The 20,985-nt window shown below is 45.9% G+C and overlaps 1 protein-coding gene, 1 non-coding gene and 1 pseudogene across 7 annotated transcripts in view; 2 read left to right on the top strand and 1 right to left on the bottom strand.

Moving 5' to 3' along the window:
• Positions 1-8,643, bottom strand: part of LOC147009542 (uncharacterized) — an 85,271-nt pseudogene extending 76,628 nt beyond the window's left edge. The window contains exon 1 of the transcript XR_015052941.1: positions 8,325-8,643. The product of XR_015052941.1 is annotated as an uncharacterized LOC147009542 (transcript). The remainder of the gene's footprint in view (positions 1-8,324) is intronic.
• Positions 8,644-9,305: 662 nt separating this feature from the next.
• Positions 9,306-9,378, top strand: TRNAA-AGC (transfer RNA alanine (anticodon AGC)). Its single transcript has one exon. It is a non-coding gene; the product is annotated as a tRNA-Ala (tRNA).
• Positions 9,379-9,557: 179 nt separating this feature from the next.
• The window catches only part of CSTF1 (cleavage stimulation factor subunit 1), a 20,857-nt gene continuing 9,429 nt past the window's right edge, over positions 9,558-20,985 (top strand). For 2 of the 5 annotated variants that reach the window (XM_085861285.1, XM_085861284.1), the window contains exons 1-5: positions 9,866-9,889; positions 13,414-13,593; positions 14,890-15,056; positions 16,093-16,215; positions 16,328-16,525. In XM_085861285.1, the coding sequence (XP_085717411.1) occupies positions 13,416-13,593; positions 14,890-15,056; positions 16,093-16,215; positions 16,328-16,525 (666 nt within the window). In that variant the 5' untranslated portion in view covers positions 9,866-9,889; positions 13,414-13,415. Of the gene's footprint in view, positions 9,794-9,865; positions 9,890-9,928; positions 10,000-13,413; positions 13,594-14,889; positions 15,057-16,092; positions 16,216-16,327; positions 16,526-20,985 lie in introns of those variants that run through there. The other 3 variants (XM_085861286.1, XM_085861288.1, XM_085861289.1) reach the window with 3 other exon arrangements.

Raw genomic sequence — 20,985 nt, 5'->3', positions numbered from 1 at the left:
CAATATTTCGACGGCGTGGGGTAGGGTCCACTTGTCTAATTCAAATTTACCTAAGCACCCACGCCTTCCAACTACTGGGGAAACCAAACCCTCGGCCGACTTTGTCCGAATCGAGTCGCTATCACCGACTCGGATCCGGCGTAACCGAGCGGAAGTTACCAAAGCCAATTAAATGAACGTAAATGAACAATTTACGGCATGAACGGCTTTACTATTTCTCAATACGCACCTTTCTCGGCCAATGGGAGAAAGCACAGAAAACGAGCTGGTACATTTAACAGGGGTTTATTTTACAATAATAATTGGGGAGAGGAGCACACAGAGCAGAGTTATCACAAATAAAAGGCAGGCAATGTACAATGAGCAAAAGCACTTAACAATTCTACTTATAGACGCCCCCCCCCCCACACAAACACACACACACACACACACACACACACACACACACACACACACACACACACAAGAACTGGACCCCGTCGGGTCTTTATTTCGGCCTTTCAGCTCGGAGGGAAGGCGAGCTGAGGGCAGGGGCATATTCGGGTACCTCCCGCCTCATGCGGTTCCACCGGACCCGCACTTGTGGAGCTCGGATTCCATGAGGGGAACGGGGATCCCAGCTCGAGCGCTCCAACGCAAACCACTACGGTGGGACTCGAACCCACGACTCAGACCAAGCCGCACTCACCACCAAGACCGCAGACCGCAATCGCCACGATCCTGCAGAACGCACTCTCTATGTGCCCAACACTGGTCCAGACAACCACTCCACCCTTCTGAGGTGGGAGGGGGTCTCTTCTCCTCCCACTCGCCTCCTGATTGGACGAGGGGTTGGCGGATGACTCGTGGTCACCTCCTGATTGGCTGGGGCATGCGTGTCATGCTCGCCCTTCGCTCATTGGCTGGAGGAAACGGTCCATGCTCTTCCTTGGGACGGAGCCTCGATCTGAGGCGATGGAGGCTCCGACAACGCCTTCAGCCAAAAACACGTGGGCAATGGCGACCGGCCGAGTGCGGGACGGTGACGTTGTAGTGGATGTAGTAGTAGTAGTTGTTGTTTGATGAGGATGTAATAAACCTAACTAAAGACGTCACAACACACGTTCGAGTCTCCCACTCGACAAAAAGGAAAAGGACCTGTCTCACACGTACTTACTGGCATAACTAACTTTGGGACCTGAATGTTGAGTGCGCATGGTTTCCAGATTCGTAACAATATAAATCTAACTCCAGTCCTGTTATTTTATACCGAATAAATGATTCTTATTCTCCTTAACAGCGTTCCTAATCTCACCACTCAACCACCCTGACCTCTTTATGCTTCTATTTTTTACACCTCATTGGAATGTACTTACTCTGCACTCTGTACATTTGGTCCTTAAAGGTTTCCCATTTGTCTGATGCTGATTGTCCTGTTGTTAGAGTCTCCCAATCTACATCACCCAATTCTCTGCTCATACCCTCAAGGTTTACCTTTGTGAAATCTAATAGCCTTACCCTGCTTTCCTGAACTCTAACCCTCAACATAATCTTTGCACACACAATGTTATGGTCACTTGCTCCTTAAGGCTCCCCTACCTCCACCTCCTCCACCATATTGGGATCGTTACTTAAAAGGAGGTCTAATACTGCACTCCCCCTCATATCGTGGACTTATCTACAAACAAGGTTAAAAAGCAATCCTGGACTAAATCTAGGAAATCCTCATCCACTCTTCCCTTTCCCTGTTCTTAGACCCAATCTATCCCTGGCAAGTTAAAATACCCCATAATCAATACTCTTCCCTCACCACATGCCCTTTTGAATTCTTCATGTACTCCTCCTTCCTCCTCTTCCTTCCCACCCGGAGCCCTATAAAAGCATCCTACCAGTATCTTACTGTTCTGACAATCTCTAATCTCTACCCACACACAATCCTCAACATTTATTCGTTCCTTCATGTCACCCCTTTCTCTTGATGCAATGCTGTCCTTAACCCAGATTGCTATTCCTCCTCCTATTCTCTCCTTCCTATCACACCGATACACCTTGTAGCCTTCTCATCATGTCCTCCAGTTACTCTCCTCCATAAACCATGTCTCACTCACTGCAACTCCATCGTACTCCTCGCTATCCACTTTGGCTACAAGCTCTCCCATCTCGTTATTTAAACTTCTGGCATTGGTGTGGAATATATATAACTTTTCCCTTCCTGAAATTATATTTTCCTGCCTGGCCTTACTCTTAATTACATCATAAATTCCTTCCTTTATAGCTTCCCCACCCTCCACTGACCTAAAAAAAAGCCTGAATTCCTTCCTCAATTTCCACTGCAAACCTTGCTGTCCCCTTTCTATTTAATATTCGGCCATCATTCTGGAAACACTCCCTTTGTCCCCTAAATGATTCCCACTGCTTCTTAAATGTAAAACCTTCCTCTCTTCACCATCCTTCCAGCCGTTGGTTGACGTCTGTTGCTCTGCTCATAATTTCTATATTCTTTCCTAATCTTGGGAGAATCCCAGGAAACATGACCTCACAACCCTTTGCTTTCAGCCTCTTACCCAATATCCTGTATCTATTGGTTCGCGGGCGCCAGCAGTGAACACTATTTTCGTTGTGTCGTTGTTGTGCTGTATGGGGGGTTGAGTGCTGTATGGGAGCTGGGTGCTTTGGGATGCTTGTAGTCACGTGGTTGGGTTTTATATCATGACTCGCCCGCTAGGGGTTTTCGTAGTGTGCATCCGCTCAGGCAATAAAGCAGAGTTGCTACTTGCTCTTGTGTCTATCTGACTGCTTCTCAGACACTGAAGTTGGTGACGAGGATGGGATCGGGTTACCGCTCATGGCAAAGTGCCTGTTTTCATCGGCGATGACTTTGAGTTGTTTTCGGAGCAATTAGAGTGCTATTTTGACGCGAACGGAGTGGTGGAGGAAGGCAAGAAGAAGTCGATCTTGCTTGCGTCGCTGTCGCCGGACAATTACCGCCTGCTAGGTGACCTGGTTGCACCGGACAAGCCGAGAGACGCCGGGCTGTCGTTCGGTGACATCGTGCAGAAGATGAAGGCGCACATGGCGCCGGAAAAATCATCACAACTGGCGCGGTACGAGTTCGATCACCTGGTGAGGAGCCCGGGGGAGCACGTCGCGGATTTCGTCGAGCGTGTGAATCATCTGTCCCTCACCTGCAAGTTCACGACGAATGAACATCCGGCCGGGCTCAAAGATCGTTTTATTTCCGGATTGCAAGACTCGAAAATGGTTTCGGCGATACTATGGTAGAAGTGCGAGGACATTACATTCAGCACGGCGGTCGAAACCGCGGCGGCTGTCGAACGGATCCTCAGGGATGTACGAGCCATCGCCGGTCAGACCATGCCAGGTGACCCGGGAGTCCACGCGATGTCCCGTGCGCCTCAGGCCGCACGAGCGACCTTCGGTGCGGACCGTGGCCAGACGTCGCAACGCGGCCGGTCGGGTGGCGAGGTGAACATGCAGGCATGTTGGGGGTGTGGAGGTCGACACCTTCGGCGGGTGTTCCCGTATAAGAACAGCGTGTGTGCCCGTATAAGAACAGCGTGTGTTTACATTGTCACAAGGTGGGCCATCTGAAGCGTGTGTGCCGAGCGGCGTTGGCCACCGTGAAGGTCATGGACGGTGGGGTGCGGGACGATCCCGACGATTTGGAGCGAGACCTGCAGCCTGGGCGAAGCGACCCTGGTGACCCAGGTCGGGATCTGCAGCCAATGATGAGCCTGTTTTCGATTGGTCCTGCGGCGACACGACCGATGACGGTGGAAATCGAGGTGAATAAGACGCCGATCATATTTCAGATTGATACAGGAGCGGCTGTGTCGATCATAGGTGAAGAGACCGTGCGTAGACTCAACGGTCTGAAGCTTATCAGGTCAGACCTCACGCTGTACACGTACACCAGCGAGAAGATAACGCCAGTTGGGATGGCAGATGTGTCTGTAGTCTACCAAGGCCAGGACGCCGCGCTCAAGTTGTATGTGGTGCGGGGGTGTGGGCCGTCTCTCCTAGGCAGGGACTGGCTGACCCGCATCAGGCTAGACTGGACAGCCATTCACCTTGTACAACCCATTCCGGGCCGATTCGAGGATCAGTTGGAGAGGATTCTGCAAAGGCATCGAGGGTTGTTTTGCGACGAGCTTGGAAAACTCAAGGGCATGAAAGCCAAGCTATTCATGAAGGAGGGGGTGGTACCTTGATTCTGTAAACCAAGACCGGTTCCGTATGCCCTGCGGGACAAGGTCAAGGGTGAGCTGGATAGACTGGAGGCCTGTGGAGTGATCGAACAGGTGCCGTACTTGAACTGGGCCACCCCGGTGGTCACGGTGCTGAAACGGAATGGGGACGTCCGATTGTGCGGGGACTTCAAGACCACGGTTAACCCGGGGCTTAGTGTGGAGCAGTATCCGCTGCCATCGATTGATGAGATATATGCACGGTTGGCAGGGAGTCAGTACTTTACGAAGCTTGATCTACGTGATGCATATTTTCATCTTGAGATGGATCCCGGAAGCAGCGACCTGTTGACAATCAACACATGTCAGGGGCTTTATCGATACACCCGGCTCTGTTTTGGGATTGCTTCGGCCCCAGCCTTGTGGCAGAAAGCCATGGATCAGGTGTGCGTCGGCCTGCCCGCTCAGACCTACCTGGACGACGTACTCATTGCGGGAAAAACGGCGGAGGAGCACCAGGCTAACATTGCCTGGGTGCTGACGAAATTGGAGGTGTGCGGCCTGCGCTTGAACAGGGACAAGTGCGCGTTCTTCAAGCAGCAGTTGGAATACCTTGGACACATCATCACGCCGGAGGGGCTGTTGAAAGGCCCTCGGAAGGTGGAGGCGATTCAGCACATGCCCCCACCCCGTGACAAGACGCAGCGGCGCTCATTCATTGGTATGGCGCAGTATTACCAAAGATTCGTGCGCGAGCTCAGCTCGCAGCTCACGCCATTGACACGGTTGCTCAGGAAGGACGAGCGCTGGGCGTGGAGGCCTGAACACCAGGCGGCGCTCGACTGCGTCAAGCGACTGCTCACGGAGGATGCAGTCCTCATTCACTACGAGCCTGCACGTCCGCTCTTATTGGCATGCGATAGCTCCCCATACGGCATCGAGGCGGTGCTCTCCCACAGGATGGACGATGGCTCCGAGCGACCTGTTTGTTTTGCATCCCGGACCCTGTCCGCGGCAGAGCGGGAATATGGGGGTTGCGGCAGTTTCATCAATACCTGCTGGGACGGCATTTCACCTTGCAGACGGATCACAAGCCGTTCCAATTCATCCTGAAACCCGAGTGCGGGGTGCCGGTGGCAGCGGCCATGCGAATACAGCGGTGGTGTCTGTTCCTTGCTGCCTTCAGCTACGATATCCAGTTCTGGAGCACCGGGAAGCATACTAACTGCGACGGGCTCTCACGCTTGCCTTGCGCGGAGGGTCCAGCTTCGTCTGAGTCAGCCGACTGGGTTGATGTGTTTGCACTGAGCCAGGTCCAGAGCATGCCGGTCACGGCCAAGCAAGTCGCGGTGGAATCGGCTCATGATCCAGTGCTCGCCTGTGTCTTTCAGGCGATTTCTACGGGGAATTGGAGCGATCTGCCTTTGACACCGGCATTTCAGCCGTTCACATCTCGTGCCTCAGAGCTGTCGTTGGCCCAATGGTGCATTATGTGGGGAATGACAACGATTATCCCACCGAAGTTCAGGCAGCGTTGTTTGGAAGAACTGCATGTCAGTCACCGTGGCGTCGTGAAGACCAAGAGTCTTGCTCGCAGCCTGTTGTGGTGGCCGGGTTAGATAAAGACATTGAACAGATGATTAAGCATTGCACTACTTGTCAGGCAGATGCCGACGATCCGTATCGGGCGTCGGGGCTATGGCCGATTCCAGACAGGGGCCTGGCAGAGTCCATGCGGATTTTGCTGGTCCTTTTAAGGGCAAAATGTTTTTGATTGTGATCGATGCCTTCTCCAAATGGCCGGAGGTTGTGGTCATGCAGCGTATGTCAAGGATATTACGGTAGAGAAGCTGCGGACGATCTTTGCTAACAAGGGAATACCCGAGATTCTGGTCTCTGATAACGGTCCACAGTTCGTCGCGGGTGTGTTTGATGATTTTGTGCGTCGAAACGGTATTCGACATCTGAAGTCCGCACCGTATCATCCTGCCACAAACGGGCAAGCAGAATCATTTGTTTAAATGTTGAAGCGCGCCTTGCGTAGAGGGGAGTGTGCATCTACGCAGACAGTGATTGATGTATTCTTGCGACAATATAGAAATGCTATCCATCCGGCCACCGGTGATACCCCTGCCATTCGTCTGTATGGACGTGCATTGAGGTCAAGACTGGATTTGCTGCGATCTGGGAGGTCGGTGGCTGGGGCGGTGTCGTGCCCGACGCTAGTGCGCGGTTTTGATGTGGGACAGCAGGTAATGGTGCATGATTATTACCACGATTCCAAATGGGTGCCGGCTGTGGTTTCTGTAATACTCGGACCGGCAAATTCCCTGGTTAGGACTGATGATGGAAAGGTGTGGAAGCAGAACATGGACTAAATGCATGATCGCTGTTCAGCGTCACCCCCCCCCCCCCCGTGCCGAGCGACATGGAGCCCCCACCTCTGATGTTGCCGGGGCCAGACGTGCCGGCGCCCACGGGGCCAGCGGACTCAGGGTGTTTACCTGATTCAGTCCTGCCCGAGGGAGACGAGCAAGCTTGTCGGACGGGGGCGCTTGATGTTGCAGATGGGGCGAGTCTACCGAGGGTGTCACCTCGACCGAGCCAGGAGGCGTCTGAGCCTGGGCCGTCTGGCGGCGCTGTCCACCCAGGGCAGATCAAGAGACGGCCGCGGTACTTGGAGGATTTTGAATGTTGATTTTCGCCATTTTAGAAGGGGAGGAAGTGTGCTGTATGGGGGGTTGAGAACTGTATGGGGGCTGGGTACTTTGGGATGCTTGTAGTCACGTGGTTGGGTTTTATATCATGACTCGCCCGCAAGGGGTTTTCTTAGTGTGCATCCGCTCAGGCAATAAAGCAGAGTTGCTACTTGCTATTGTGTCTTTCTGACTGCTTCTCAGACACTACAGTTGGCGACGTGGATGGGATCGGGTTACCGCTCATGGCAAAGTGCCTGTTTTCATCGGCGATGACTTTGAGTTGTTTTCGGAGCAATTGGAGTGCTATTTTGACGTGAACAGCGTGGTGGAGGAAGGCAAGAAGAAGTCGATCTTGCTTGCGTCGCTGTCGCCGGACAATTACCGCCTGCTAGGTGACCTGGTTGCACCGGACAAGCCGAGAGACGCCGGGCTGTCGTTCGGTGACATCGTGCAGAAGATGAAGGCGTACACGGCGCCGGAAAAATCATCACAACAAACAAGATATCATGGTCCAGTTGTGTCTTTTTGTATGAGGGGCGTCCCACGCCCCTTGTGGGCGGAGCCATGCCCACTTGAACTTTTTATTTTAAAAAAAAAAGTAATTTTTTTTTCTCGCAATTTCATTTCCCAGAAGCTGTGCGTAATGTCCATAAGTACAACATATAAAAAATCCGATTTGAATTGGTCAATTTTGACGGAAGAGATAGGTTTTTACGGTAGGGCCTCCTCAAAAGCTTCTACTAACTCAATTGTACCTATCGTGGCATTGTTCAATAATGACCGCGAACCATCGTCGCCTCCCGGCTAGTTTATCCTTTATTCCTGTTATTTCGCTCCTTTGCTTTTCCTGCCTTTCACGATCCCGAATCTTAGTTTCCTGTGGTGTTATAGAACGACGGACGACGACGGACGACGACGGACGACGACGACGGACGACGACGGACGACGACGGACGACGACGGACGACGGACGACGACGGACGACGGACGACGACGGACGACGACGGACGACGACGGACGACGACGACGGACGACGACGGACGACGACGGACGACGACGGACGACGACGGACGACGACGGACGACGACGACGGACGACGACGGACGACGACGACGACGGACGACGACGCAACAACCTTAACCCGGAACGAATTCTTTTTTTCCTTTTCTTTCTGTGAAGCTGTTTCATTCACTGCGTGATGCTGTGATATGGTCCGAGTACAAAGGACACTGCGTGGTCGTAAGGTAAACTGGTTTTTATTCCAGGCCCGAGCAACATCCGGTCTCGCGAGATCACACACGTGATCCGGATCGACATGCGGTAACTGCTTCACGTGTTCTGGCGGTGTCCAATTGGCCCTTGTTGCATGACACACAATTTTTAATTGATTTTATCACATCGAACATTTCATCTGCCACAGGGATTTAACCCCTGAACACCTACCTTCCTTCATCTGAGCACCATGATGTCCCACACGATGACCTTTTTCTCCTCTCGCCTTTCAACTTGTTTTCATCGGTTTAAAGTTACACGAAGGAGGTCGTGCCATGTCGGCTGTTTCTGGCGTCTGATGTCTTTTTCAAATTGATTTTTTTTGTGCCAAACGACAAAAGTCGTCGAATTGTGTGGAAACCGAGGGGCCGGCGGTGCTTCTTCCTCTTCTTCTTGTTCTTCTTCCTGTTCTTGTTCTTGTTCTTGTTCTTGTTCTTGTTCTTGTTCTTGTTCTTGTTCTTGTTCTTGTTCTTGTTCTTGTTCTTGTTCTTGTTCTTGTTCTTCTTCCTGTTCTTGTTCTTGTTATTGTTCTTGTTCTTCTTCTTGTTCTTCTTGTTCTTCTTGTTCTTCTTGTTCTTCTTGTTCTTCTTGTTCTTCTTGTTCTTCTTGTTCTTCTTGTTCTTCTTGTTCTTCTTGTTCTTCTTCTTGTTCTTCTTGTTCTTCTTGTTCTTCTTGTTCTTCTTGTTCTTCTTGTTCTTCTTGTTCTTCTTGTTCTTCTTGTTCTTCTTGTTCTTCTTGTTCTTCTTGTTCTTCTTCTTGTTCTTCTTGTTCTTGTTCTTCTTGTTCTTGTTCTTCTTGTTCTTGTTCTTCTTCTTGTTCTTCTTCTTCTTGTTCTTCTTCTTCTTGTTCTTCTTCTTCTTGTTCTTCTTCTTCTTGTTCTTCTTCTTCTTGTTCTTCTTCTTGTTCTTGTTCTTCTTCTTCTTGTTGTTCTTCTTCTTCTTCTTCTTCTTCTTCTTCTTCTTCTTCTTCTTCTACTTCTTCTTCTTCTTCTTCATCCGTTCGTTCATCCCAAATCCTCGCAAACTGTGTGGAAGGAACCGATCGATGATGTCGTCAGAAATTTCGGTTTTATCAACCCATCGACCATTATCCACTGTGGAAATTTGTTTTTAAATAAAACAGTCGTTTAAGTTCCGTATAGATGAGGTGGGGGATTAGCTCAAATGGTAGAGCGCTCGCTTAGCATGCGAGAGGTAGCGGGATCGATGCCCGCATCCTCCAGAAGGTTTATTATTTTTTTTCTTTTCCCGCCTGAAAGTCAAGGTTGCCGTCCTGTCATTATTGCTTCCTCTTTATTCATTTGCACCACGTACATTTTATTTAAAGGACGATATTAATCAAAATTGAAGAGAAGGAAAAGCGCGGATGTGTGTGTCGTCTCCGTTGGGCGGGAAATACGAGTGATCACGTGTCGTGGTCGTCGGGCTGCTCGTGGGCAACACAAAAGAAGAAGAAGAAGAAGAAGAAGAAGAGGTCGCCGTACGGGCCTTCGCCTTGCTGCACGCACTCGATCGCCGTTCAAATTCAAATCTGAACCGTTTACACCACCATTGAAAGCTGTGGTTTGTGCTCTCTTGTCGTCGTGTTAAAGCGGTTTATTATTTTTTTGTCAGAGAATCGAATAATTCGTCGCTGTGTGAGCTCTCGCATGTCGTTGTCCTTTTAATATCTCTGTGAATGAATCGTTGGTATTTTTCACTTTTTTTTGAGGTATTTTTCGCCGTGAATGAAGGTGTGTGGTATTTTTTTTCACTCTCTTTTACCACAACAGGTGAAAACGAAAGCGTGCTTGATGTGGGCCCAGGCACTAGGCCCGCACTGTAAATCGAGCTGTTAACTGAGGTATTGTTTCCTCTCCTTTCATCTCGGATAGATGGGGTTATCTATTTATTACGTACGCAAACATGGTGGGACGTTTGGCTCCATCCATGCCGTTCACTGCTGTCGCTAACACTTTTTTTCCCATTGTTCCCACACTTCCCTTGCGGCATTGCCTCGTCCTCCAACCCCCCCCCCAAATTCCTCTGTCTGTACGTAATAAGTAAATATCTCTGCTGTGAAAATTTCGATGTTTCATTTAATCTGTTGGATAGTGTGCTTCCAGTGCGAAGGGAATGGATTTTATTAACATAGTAGATTAATATGGAATAGGCAAAGCCAAGAAGCGAACGTAGAATTCTTCTTACATTCGCTTCTGACTTTTCCTATAACTTGTTCACAACTGTATACGCAATTTCCGGTTACTTCGGCCTGGATTCGGGATCAGCGATCAAATAATGTAAATCACGATGAAAAATTATTTTTTCATGATGTGGGAGATATCTTTATTAAAATTAACTTTGGGAAAAAAATAATTGAATAAATAAATAAACAATCACTTCTGATCAAGAATAAAAGAAAATGTAAGTTCCAGAAAGAGTTTCAAAATCACTCCCGGTAATGTTAAATACAAAAGAAACACTTCCTGTCATGAAAAAAAATCACTTTCGGAAGGATAAAATTAACTTTGGGAAAAAAATAATTGAATAAATAAATAAACACTTCTGGTCATGATCTCCCGGATTCATCATTCCCCATGACAAAAACCGGAAACAAAAAAAAAACCGGAAGCAAAAGGGTCATAGCCAATGACGGATTCACAATTGCCAGGGTATTGTGTTGTTTTTGTTATTTCCTATTCTCTCATGTGCACGCGTTAAGTAATATTCACAAGATAGAAATAAAACCCAATCGTGTTTATACACCGCACAGTGTTTAAAAACAACCGGAAGCAAAAGGTCATATCCAATGACACGGATTCCAAATAGCCAGGGGTATTGTGTTGTTGTTGTTTCCTATTCTCTCGTGTGCACGCGTTAAATATGAAGCTCACTGCATTCACTATTAAACCTTCCAGGATGGCGTGAAGACATCTTACCTGGGTTTGAATCCCGACCCAGCTAATATGGAATAGGCAAAGCCGAGAAGCGAATGTAGAATTCTTCTTGCATTCGATGCTGTAATTTCCGGTTACTTCGGCCTGGATTCGGGATCAGCGATCAAATAATGTAAATCGCGATTAAAAATTATTTTTTGATGATGCGGGAGATATCTTTATTATAAAATTAGGTAGACTTAAAACTGCGAGAGTATTTGCTCTCTGGTTTTGTTGTTAATTTTTTAGTCATAAAGGTGTGATTGTGTATACTATAGATCAAATTAATTATTTGCGCATTTTTATAACCGTGATAATACTACTGCATATTACCTCAACATTACCTTCACAACAACTACACCGCCTCGAACAGGATCTCATCTGAAAAAAAAAAAAATCCTCAACATTACCTTCACAACGACAACTACACCGCCGAGAACAGGATCTCATCTAAAAAAATAAATATTACCTCAACATTACCTTCACAACGACAACTACACCGCCGAGAACAGGATCTCATCTAAAAAAATAAATATTACCTCAACATTACCTTCACAACAATAACTACACGGCCGAGAACAGGATCTCATCTAAAAAAATAAATATTACCTCAACATTACCTTCACAACGACAACTACACCGCCTAGAACAGGATCTCATCTAAAAAAATAAATACCAGAAGCGAACGTATAAAAAAATAAATATTAGAAGCGAACGTAGTATTCTTCTTACATTCGCTTCTGACTTTACCTATAACTTGTTCACAACTGTATACGCAATTTCCGGTTACTTCGGCCTGGATTCGGGATCAGCGATCAAATAATGTAAATCACGATTAAAAATTATTTTTTGATGATGCGGGAGATATCTTTATTAAAATCAGTGGAGGAAATATACACCATGTCTGATATTATTTGGGTCTTTCATGTCTCCGATGATGCCTTTATCTCCCGGCATGCATCATTCCCCATGACAAAAACCGGAAACAAAAAAAAAAAAAAAAAAAAAAAACGGAAGCAAAAGGGTCATAGGCAACGACACGGATTCACGATTGCCAGGGTATTGTGTTGTTGTTGTTGTTGTTGTTGTTGTTTCCTATTCTCTCGTGTGCACGCGTTAAGTATGAAGCTCACTGCATTCACTATTAAACCTTCCAGGATGGCGTGGAGACATCTTACCTGGGTTTGAATCCCGACCCAGCTACTATGGAATAGGCAAAGCCGAGAAGCGAACGTAGCATTCTTCTTGCATTCGATGCTGCAATTTCCGGTTACTTTGGCCTGGATTTGGGATCAGCGATCAAATAATGTAAATCACGATTAAAAATTATTTTTGATGATGCGGGAGATATCTTTATTAAAATCGGTGGAGGAAATATTCACCATGTCTGATATTATTTGAGTCTTTCATGTCTCCGACGATGCCTTTATCTCCCGGCATGCATCATTCCCCATGACAAAAACCAGAAACAAAAAAAAACTAGAAGCGAAAGGGTCATAGGCAACGACACAGATTCCAAATTGCCAGGGTATTGTGTTGTTGTTTCCTATTCTCTCATGTGCACGCATTAAGTATGAAGCTCACTACGTTCGCTATAAACGGTCAGCCCGGTGTTTCACAAGCAGGGTGGCGTGTGTGTGTGTGTGTGTGTGTGTGTGTGTGTGTGTGTGTGTGTGTGTGTGTGTGTGTGTGTGTGTGTGTGTGTGTGTGTGTGTGTGTGTGTCTTCCCTCGGATGGATCCTACGGTGTCCTTTTGCGAAGAGTAAGTGAGCTATCACCAGCACATTACAAATTCCTGCCCCAACTACTGTTCAGAAGGCAATGACAAACCACCTAGCATCATCCTAGCCAAGAAACTGCTTCTGCAGAACACCAGAATGCGAATAAAAATAATAAACTTTCCAACCGTATTTGATGGATCAATCTCGTTAAATAGTAATCTGGTGGTGGTCGTATGGCAGTTTAGCTGCCGGGGTAGCTGTCATTTCTTGAAGCGCGACTGTGTCGCTGATGCAGTGCCCCTCTACCAGTACACACACTGGAACAGGTACTCATTTCGCCGACCTCGGAAGGATGACAGGCTGAGTCAACCCCCTGGTGTATTAATTCAGCGGCCGACGGGGCTTGAACTCAGGACCTTAGGATCCCAAGCCGCCACCCTAACCACTGAGCCAACACCAGGCAATAGTAATCTAAAACACTGGGTATGGTACATCGGAGTTGCAAAGGCATTGTGAATTTAAACGGAGGCACCTGACACCCATGGTATCCTGTCAGATCGATTGAGGTGCTTCCTGGTCAATTTGGACATCAGCTTCTCTCTTCTTCTTCCCTCGTTGCAGCGATGATGGCATGCCGGGGTTTGAAAGCGAGTCTGCGGGAGCGAGAGGCACTGTACCGCCTCATCATCGGACAGCTGATGTATGATGGTCACGGAGCAGCCGCCACAGCTCTGATCAACGCTTTGCAACCGCACCCACCATGCGCGCCATCAGAGCGGCTGCTACACTTGGCACATATGGGTGATTCTGCACCTCCTCTCCAGTTCAATGATCACATTTGGGGTTCTGGAATTGTTTGCATCAGTATCATTCCATATTCTTCTGACTTGTCTCAACGACTATTTCGATACAAAATGTCGCGTCATGGAATGAGAGGTCGTCTTGGTGTCGACTTTCAGCAATGTCACAGGCAGTCTTTTTAATTGGGCTGTCTACTTGATGGACATTATAATTAGGGTTGTGAATAATCATGGATTTAATTAGATGTATGGATGCAGTGATTGGACAACACGATGTGGGATGTTTCCCTATTCATGATTACTTGCAAGTTCAGTTTGGTGCTTCTTGTTGATTATGCTCGAACAGGCCCGCGGTCGAGACATAGCCCAATCTATCTCTCGGGAGCGACCCAGAGAATGCCTCGCATCTGAGATGTTGAGTTCAGTTTGGTTGTCCCATTTGGTGCTCACAAATGAACACATGGCTCGTAATGCCCATTCACTGTTTTCGACTCGTGTCCTTGTAATTAATCTAAAAGTACACTTAAGTCTATTTATGACTTTGTCCGGCATGCAATTTGTGTACAAGGTCCTCCCTGAGCCTTAAGTCGATGTAATAAATAAATAACCCTCAATGAGTAACGTTTCCTCGGTAATGACGCATACTCTTGACTTTCAAGAGGAAGCGAGGGAAACGTGGCGAACTGCAAGAGGGTTTGGTTGGGAAGGTTTATGGTGCCACAGATTTATGGTCGGACCATGTTTGTTTTGAAATTTTTTCGATGGCTCAATAACACGGTTCCAAAAAATGTGTTCAGACCAAGTTTGTCGATTTACAAAGATAAATGTTTACTTCTGTGTGAAATTGAGGCTTAAGGAAGAACAAGGTGACTGATGATATGAACTGACAGCGGGACAACCTCGGACATTTGTACAGCTTTCTCTTGTGTGCTTTCTTCGATGTAACATGATACTCCTTCCACATTTCCTTCCATGTGGAGTTGGGATTTGAAGTTGGAAAATCTCGATTACAATGTGAAGACTGAGCACGTTGAGTCGAAGGTTAGGGAGGGAGGAGGAAAGGCCACCATTGTGATTGCTACAATTTGCTCTCACAAGTGGAAAAACTAGAACTTCAAAATGTTTGTCTCTTCGTATCTGTTTATCAAAACTTTGCAGTAGTTATTGGACAGAACAGCAATCAAAGCCTGTTTTACATCCATTGTTTAAAATAATGCGTCCAGTGAGTGTGACCACGAGGTTTCTTCCATATGTGCAAATCCTCCTCCTTCGCCCACGTGTGAATGCTGACCTTTAGGATTGGACCAGGATGACATCGGCAACGTCAACGTGCCGATCGGAGGCCTGGGTCGGGCAGAGGCCGTGGCACCGGGCTCAGGGGTGGATCTGGAGTTTGACGGGGATGTGCAGACCATCTCACCTGAGCCAAGCGAGTACGAGACCTGCTACGTGACATCTCATAAGGTACAAAACGGCTGCGGCAAAAGCGACGTGGATGCTGTTATACAAGTTGAGTACGAAGACTCTTTGGTTTTGTTTATGAGGTTGCTTTTTTGGACAGAATACTTTGCAAAATCGTAGGTGCTATGATGTGAGCACTCACTCCATGTAAGGATCGCATCATCTCCCCTGAATGGTATTAAGAGGAGTGATGTGTGCGATATGTTTCAGTGGTCTTTGTGTATCACGCATTTGTTAAGAATGGTCACAAAAAAAGAGCAATGATGCAGACATCTCATTTCAAAATGATTCCGATCAATCAATTTTTTTTTTAATCCCTCCAACAAAATCTACGTCTCTTCCTTTCTAGGTGCTGCAACTAAATTTTCGCTGTCGCTGGTCACCAGAATGGGATTTGTTTGATGTGCTTTACTGATCCGGCCTCCAAGAAAATAGAGAGTGGGACCATGTTTGGGGTGGATTATCCCAATTAGGACCTGTTGACGCGTGTGCCAGTCCCGAATCGGACTCCATGTCCACTAGAGAACCCATAGCGGGCACGACCTGATGGCGAATGACTGCCCAGACATTGTCAAAATTGAGGTCAACCATCAAACCAATTGAGGAGGCAGGTGGTGTAGGTGTAGCTGATATATGGACTTGATATTCAGTACGTTGACCTTCCTTCAACCATCTATGGGTAGAGCCCTCTTACCCATTTATTGGTGGGGATAATCACCAACCATGTTCTTCAGACATGTGAGGTTCAATAAATGTATGGATTTTATTGATTACTGCTCCCTAAATGTTGCCACTCAGACTCTTTATTCATTATTAAACAGCCATCATTGGAGGAGCTTGTATGTACATATTATGTGAATTCAGATGGGTATTGGGAGACTATGGACGGATCGTCATAGTTGGTGGGATTTGAACCTGAAGGATCTCAGCATCATGGATGCTGTGCTCAGATAAGAACACTAAATGGGCCCAGCTAATGATGATGCTTCGGATAGCATTTTTGAGCGGATATTTACCATGTTATCTGGTGGGTGTGCAGGGCCCGTGCAGGGCAGTGGCGTACAATCGTGATGGCCAGCTTGTAGCGACTGGATCTGTAGACTCGTCTATCAAAATCCTGGACACCGAGAGGATGCTTGCAAAGAGTGCTACACCTGTTGAGGTAGCGGGGTCGAATTTAGAGGGAAGGTGTGCTGTTGTCATAATTACTACAACAATGCTAAGATAATTGCATGCACGAGTGCAGTCGACCTTCCCCTTCCTCTTTGGGACAGGTGATGATGATGGAAACTGCACAGCAGAACATGGAGAACCATCCAGTTATTCGTACGCTGTATGACCACGCCGACGAGGTGACGTGCCTCGCTTTCCACCCAAGCGAGCAGATCCTTGCCTCTGGCTCACGGGACTTCACCCTCAAGATGTTTGACTATTCCAAGCCCTCTGTAAAGCGCGCCTGCCGCTGTCTGCAGGTAAGTAAATAATTTACCATTCCTGCACTGCAATTGTGAGAATTAATCTATGAGATTTTCTTTTTATGAAGTGTCGTCCACCTTTGAGATTGGCAGCCAAGAACAGTTTTTAAAAATGGATATCTAGTCCTGACGGTATAGGCTGCTGAAGGACACAAAGGTACACTGTGGCATACCTTCAGAGAACATGCTTCAAATCCTCATGGGTGAAACTCCTGAATTTTATGGAAATCTGTATTTTTGTGACGACCCATAAGGAAGTTCCCGTGTGTTCATCAGAAAAGCACACTGGGATGATGGGGAACTGAGGTGCTATTCCGATATGCTGATTAGCTTCTTAACCCATTTCATCCCGATGGGGTGAATGTTGACGCATCATGATCACGATCATGTGAATTACTCCCGTGGTAGTTATATTACAAGGTATTTTTGGATAAATTATCCGGGTACAAAAGCTTGCAAGCTCGTTATTGTGATCAGATGTCCGCCAGGCAGGAAACTGTTTGTCTGTGTCGGTAAATATGGAAGGAGCGTCCAATTGTTCGACTTTTCCCATCGCCGTTACATTCTACGAACTTCATGGAAAATACTGGAGTGCCGTCTTTTCATTGCATGAAGTAAAAACTCGATTCTGCTGGAAAACCTGATAATGTCTATTGGTCACGATCGTTTGTGACCACATATATACGAGGCAAATAAATCTTAACAAGGAGGTTTAACGGAGGAGGCCATTTGGCCCATCGTGCCTGTACTGCACCATCATTACATTAAGTAAATTCATCGGGGGGAGGATTGGAGATGAGAAAAGTGTGGTGGCACAGGGACTAGTATTATAAATTCAATTAGGTCTTAAAAAAATTTAAAATGGTGAGTTTCCGGTAACCTGACCTTCCTGAATAATTCCTGCCGACCCCCAATTTTGTTTTTTGCAAGGGCCGACTTCTGGGCAGCCATTTTATGTCCGCTGTGCACGGCGTTACTCTGTGCCATTGTTGACCGCTGTGGTCTCAACAGAGAAAACTTGAGGGGGAGCACTCGGTAGAGTGCAAAACCTCCGCCGCCAATACTGCTAGGTCACTCAAGTGAACCTGATATCTTATTCATTCAATTTGACGTCAACAGTGCTCAGAGTTATAGTTTGCAACTTTCCCTTTTACTTTTAACTTTTCCATACTCAATTCATTCGTCATAACTAGATTCCTTGAGACAGAAATTGATTTTATGTGGGTATATACCAAAATTAAGTTCCAAAATCCTCCGCAATTATAATTTTGGCATATTTTTTTTGTTGGAAATCACTTGTAACATGTAGAAATGCAAAAAAAATTCGAAATTTTGTTGAAAAAAAAAGTTGCGAAATTGTTTTTTTTTCTCTAACAATTTTTTTTTTGGGGGGGGGGGGTTGGAAATCACTTAAAACATGTAGAAATGCAAAAACAAATTCAAATATTTTTTTTCAAAATGGCCGCCATAGCGGCCATATTGGACTTTGAACCATGTCAAAAATCTAATGGCATGATCCTTGGACCATACCTAATCCCCCCACCAAGTTTCGTCAAAATCCGTCGAGGAGTTTTTCCGTAATACTGTTCACAAACAAACAAACAAACAAACAAACAGACAGGGGTGAAAACAGTAACCTCCGTCCATCTTCGATGGCGGAGGTTAATCAGCGGTTGTTTATTTCAGTTTGGGGTTCAGAAAGTTTAATCGACGTTTTAAAAACGTTGTACAACCCACCTAGGACACATCGATGTGTCTTGTTCAAAGTTGGAAAATGGTCCCTGGATGGACATTCCCGACTTTGACAGACAGAAGTCATGGCTGCCGTGCAAACATTTGGTGTTCGTTTTGTTCACTTAAATTGCCAATGTCACCAAGACGCACAACATGTCAGACCCATGAGGTCTGCATTTGGCATACTTATGTCTGGTGAAAAACAGCTACCACCAAAACACAAACGAAAAGGTATGTTACGAAGAATATGATTAAGAAGAAGAAGCCTATTTTGAACATCAGTTTAAAATAAAAAACGAAGTGGAAATGAATTAAAAAATCCAGAACTGAATTTCTTGAAAATTATTTTAAACCAGTTTTGTTACAAAGTAAGAAAAATTGCACGATCTTAACGTCATGTCAGTTTTGTGTGTATCTTGAAGTGATGGCACTGTACTTTGTTAGGGGAGGGGTTTGTTTACACCCTGCAACACATTTTATTTTATACCAGCAAATACGACCTGTTGCTTCGCTGACAGGAATACAGGGGAGGCAGGGGTGGGGAGGAGGGGAGGTAGGGGGTGGGAGGAGAGAAGGTGGGTGGGAGCGGGGGAAGCGGTGAGGGAAAAGGGAGGAGGGAGGGGATCAAGGAGAGTGGGAGGAGGGATGTGAGAACACTGGGGGCAACCATCCCCAACCACCCCCGTCCACAAGTTGCGCATAGTGGAATGACTCTTATATATGAAGGTTAATGTGCAAGCAGTTGGGGACAATTTGGCGGTGATTGTTGAGCGTGAAGTTGGTTAACTGGTGGAATTATTATTCTTATAAATTTTTTGAATAACCAGTGATGCAATCACCTAGTGAGTCAGAGGTGCCATAAAACCTCTTCCCCCACTGTCTTGTGGGTTATCCATTTTGTAGTAATAACCGGAAAAAGAAAACTCCGATGTGTCACCATTGGGTGGTGACTCTTTAGGCTTGGTTGTCAATTCTAGTTGCAGATTATTACGAATCTAGTTCATCCTCGGTAGCAGTGGTGATGCACCGTAGTCATAGCCATTTGGACGCATGATGAGTTTGCATAACAGCATGCCACCACGATAAGTGGATGATGTTTAAAAAAAAAAAAAAAATTTTTTTGAGGAGTATATACTTCATGGATGCCCCCAAAGGGTGTAATGCAGGAATTTTTTATCAACTGGAAAGGATCTAATATCTGAATATATAAGATTTCCTGGGTAATGAATGAGAGATTAGGATTCTTCAATTCCTTCATGTGCTCTGTTGAGCCATGTTAATGATGTGCTGTCTTTATCACTGCTGAGATCAGCTTCACTGTTTAAAGGAAACCTTGCAGACATACTAAATCGGTGTCATTGAATCCTCTGACTTGTGTACACAATAATGTCTTACCCCTAATTTGGCATCTCACGATGGACATGTTAAAGTTCATGATTCCATATCTTTTCAACTATCAACATACACATACTGGTTGGAGAGATGTAAATCTGAAATATTGTACTACTTAAAAGGATTAAAAGTCCTGCAAAGGTATATGTGGGCTTCAGTATTCATTTATTTTATGATAACAAAATGCTACACCAACTGACTGAAAATAATCTTCCCAGCAATGGATGTTCAGGTGAAATAAAAAAAAATTCTTCCCCAAATATCATTTTCATTATATATATTTTTTGTTGCAATTTGGACCGGATCACCCCCAAAAAACATTTTGACCATTTTTCAAAATGTTATGGGGGAGCATGCCCCCGAACCCCCCTCCCTCATTAATTTTTCTCGTTACTTTCCTTTTTTTTTAAAAGTTTTGCCGTTTTCACCCATGAATTCTGTTTTTTCTTTTTGAATGGAATAAAGGTTGTGGGAACTTGTGAGTAAATGGTCGTTTGTGGGATAGGTTCTTTTTCTTCCTCTTTCTTTCCATATGATGTAATCTTTTTTGCCAAATACAGTGGAATAGTTGGAGTAAGTTATTTAATGTCTCCTTATTTTTGCAGCAATGGCCGAGTCAAGCACATTGTCAAGATATATCATTCACTTTACATAAATTATAAGAGCATTGTGATTATTGAAAACTCAATTCCATCAGATGAAAAACGTGTCAGCTGCCCTTCCCACGCAGGTGTGCAGTTTTGTGCCCGTGTTTGTTAGGTAGCCGGAAAGCACGTCAGATCTATGAATAGTACAGACAAACCTCCCTTAGCGGCCGCCCCTTCGGAAAAGTCACCTACTCTTAGCGACCACTTGAAATTCCCCTCAGGAACTTGGATGCAGAAGGAGGCCATTTTGCCCATCAAGCCTGCACTACATCTCATATATTGATTGTTAACATTTCTTGTTTGGGCAGTATTGATTGGTCATATGTGGGCTTCATCTTTTCTGATAAACTTGCGTTCGTTTTTGCCAGTAGTATTGTAATGTACAGGAGAATTTAGATATTTTTAATGTTTTTTTGCAGGAATGGTTTAAATTTGAACGTGTAGAGCTGAGAAAAGTATCGTGCAGTAACATTTCCTGCCAAGTCGGGATCGGTAGGGAAATCTGAGTTGGACCGTTTGTATTTTCATGTCAATATTCAGACAAATACAATAAGTTGCAGTTTATGCTGATCTTTTAAAACTTATTGTCCAGTTACGTCCAGCAAATTTGATGTAGATCGGCCAAGGCATTTTCAATTCTATAAGGTACATACATAGAAACATTACATTTCTACATTCATACAA

This window comes from Eptatretus burgeri, chromosome 17 (assembly GCF_056783735.1).
Source record: "Eptatretus burgeri isolate ZD-2024b chromosome 17, Ebu_testis_v1, whole genome shotgun sequence".
Lineage (NCBI taxonomy): Eukaryota > Metazoa > Chordata > Myxini > Myxiniformes > Myxinidae > Eptatretus > Eptatretus burgeri.
Note: the sequence above shows the minus strand (reverse complement) of the source record. Positions and strands in the feature narration are given on the sequence as shown.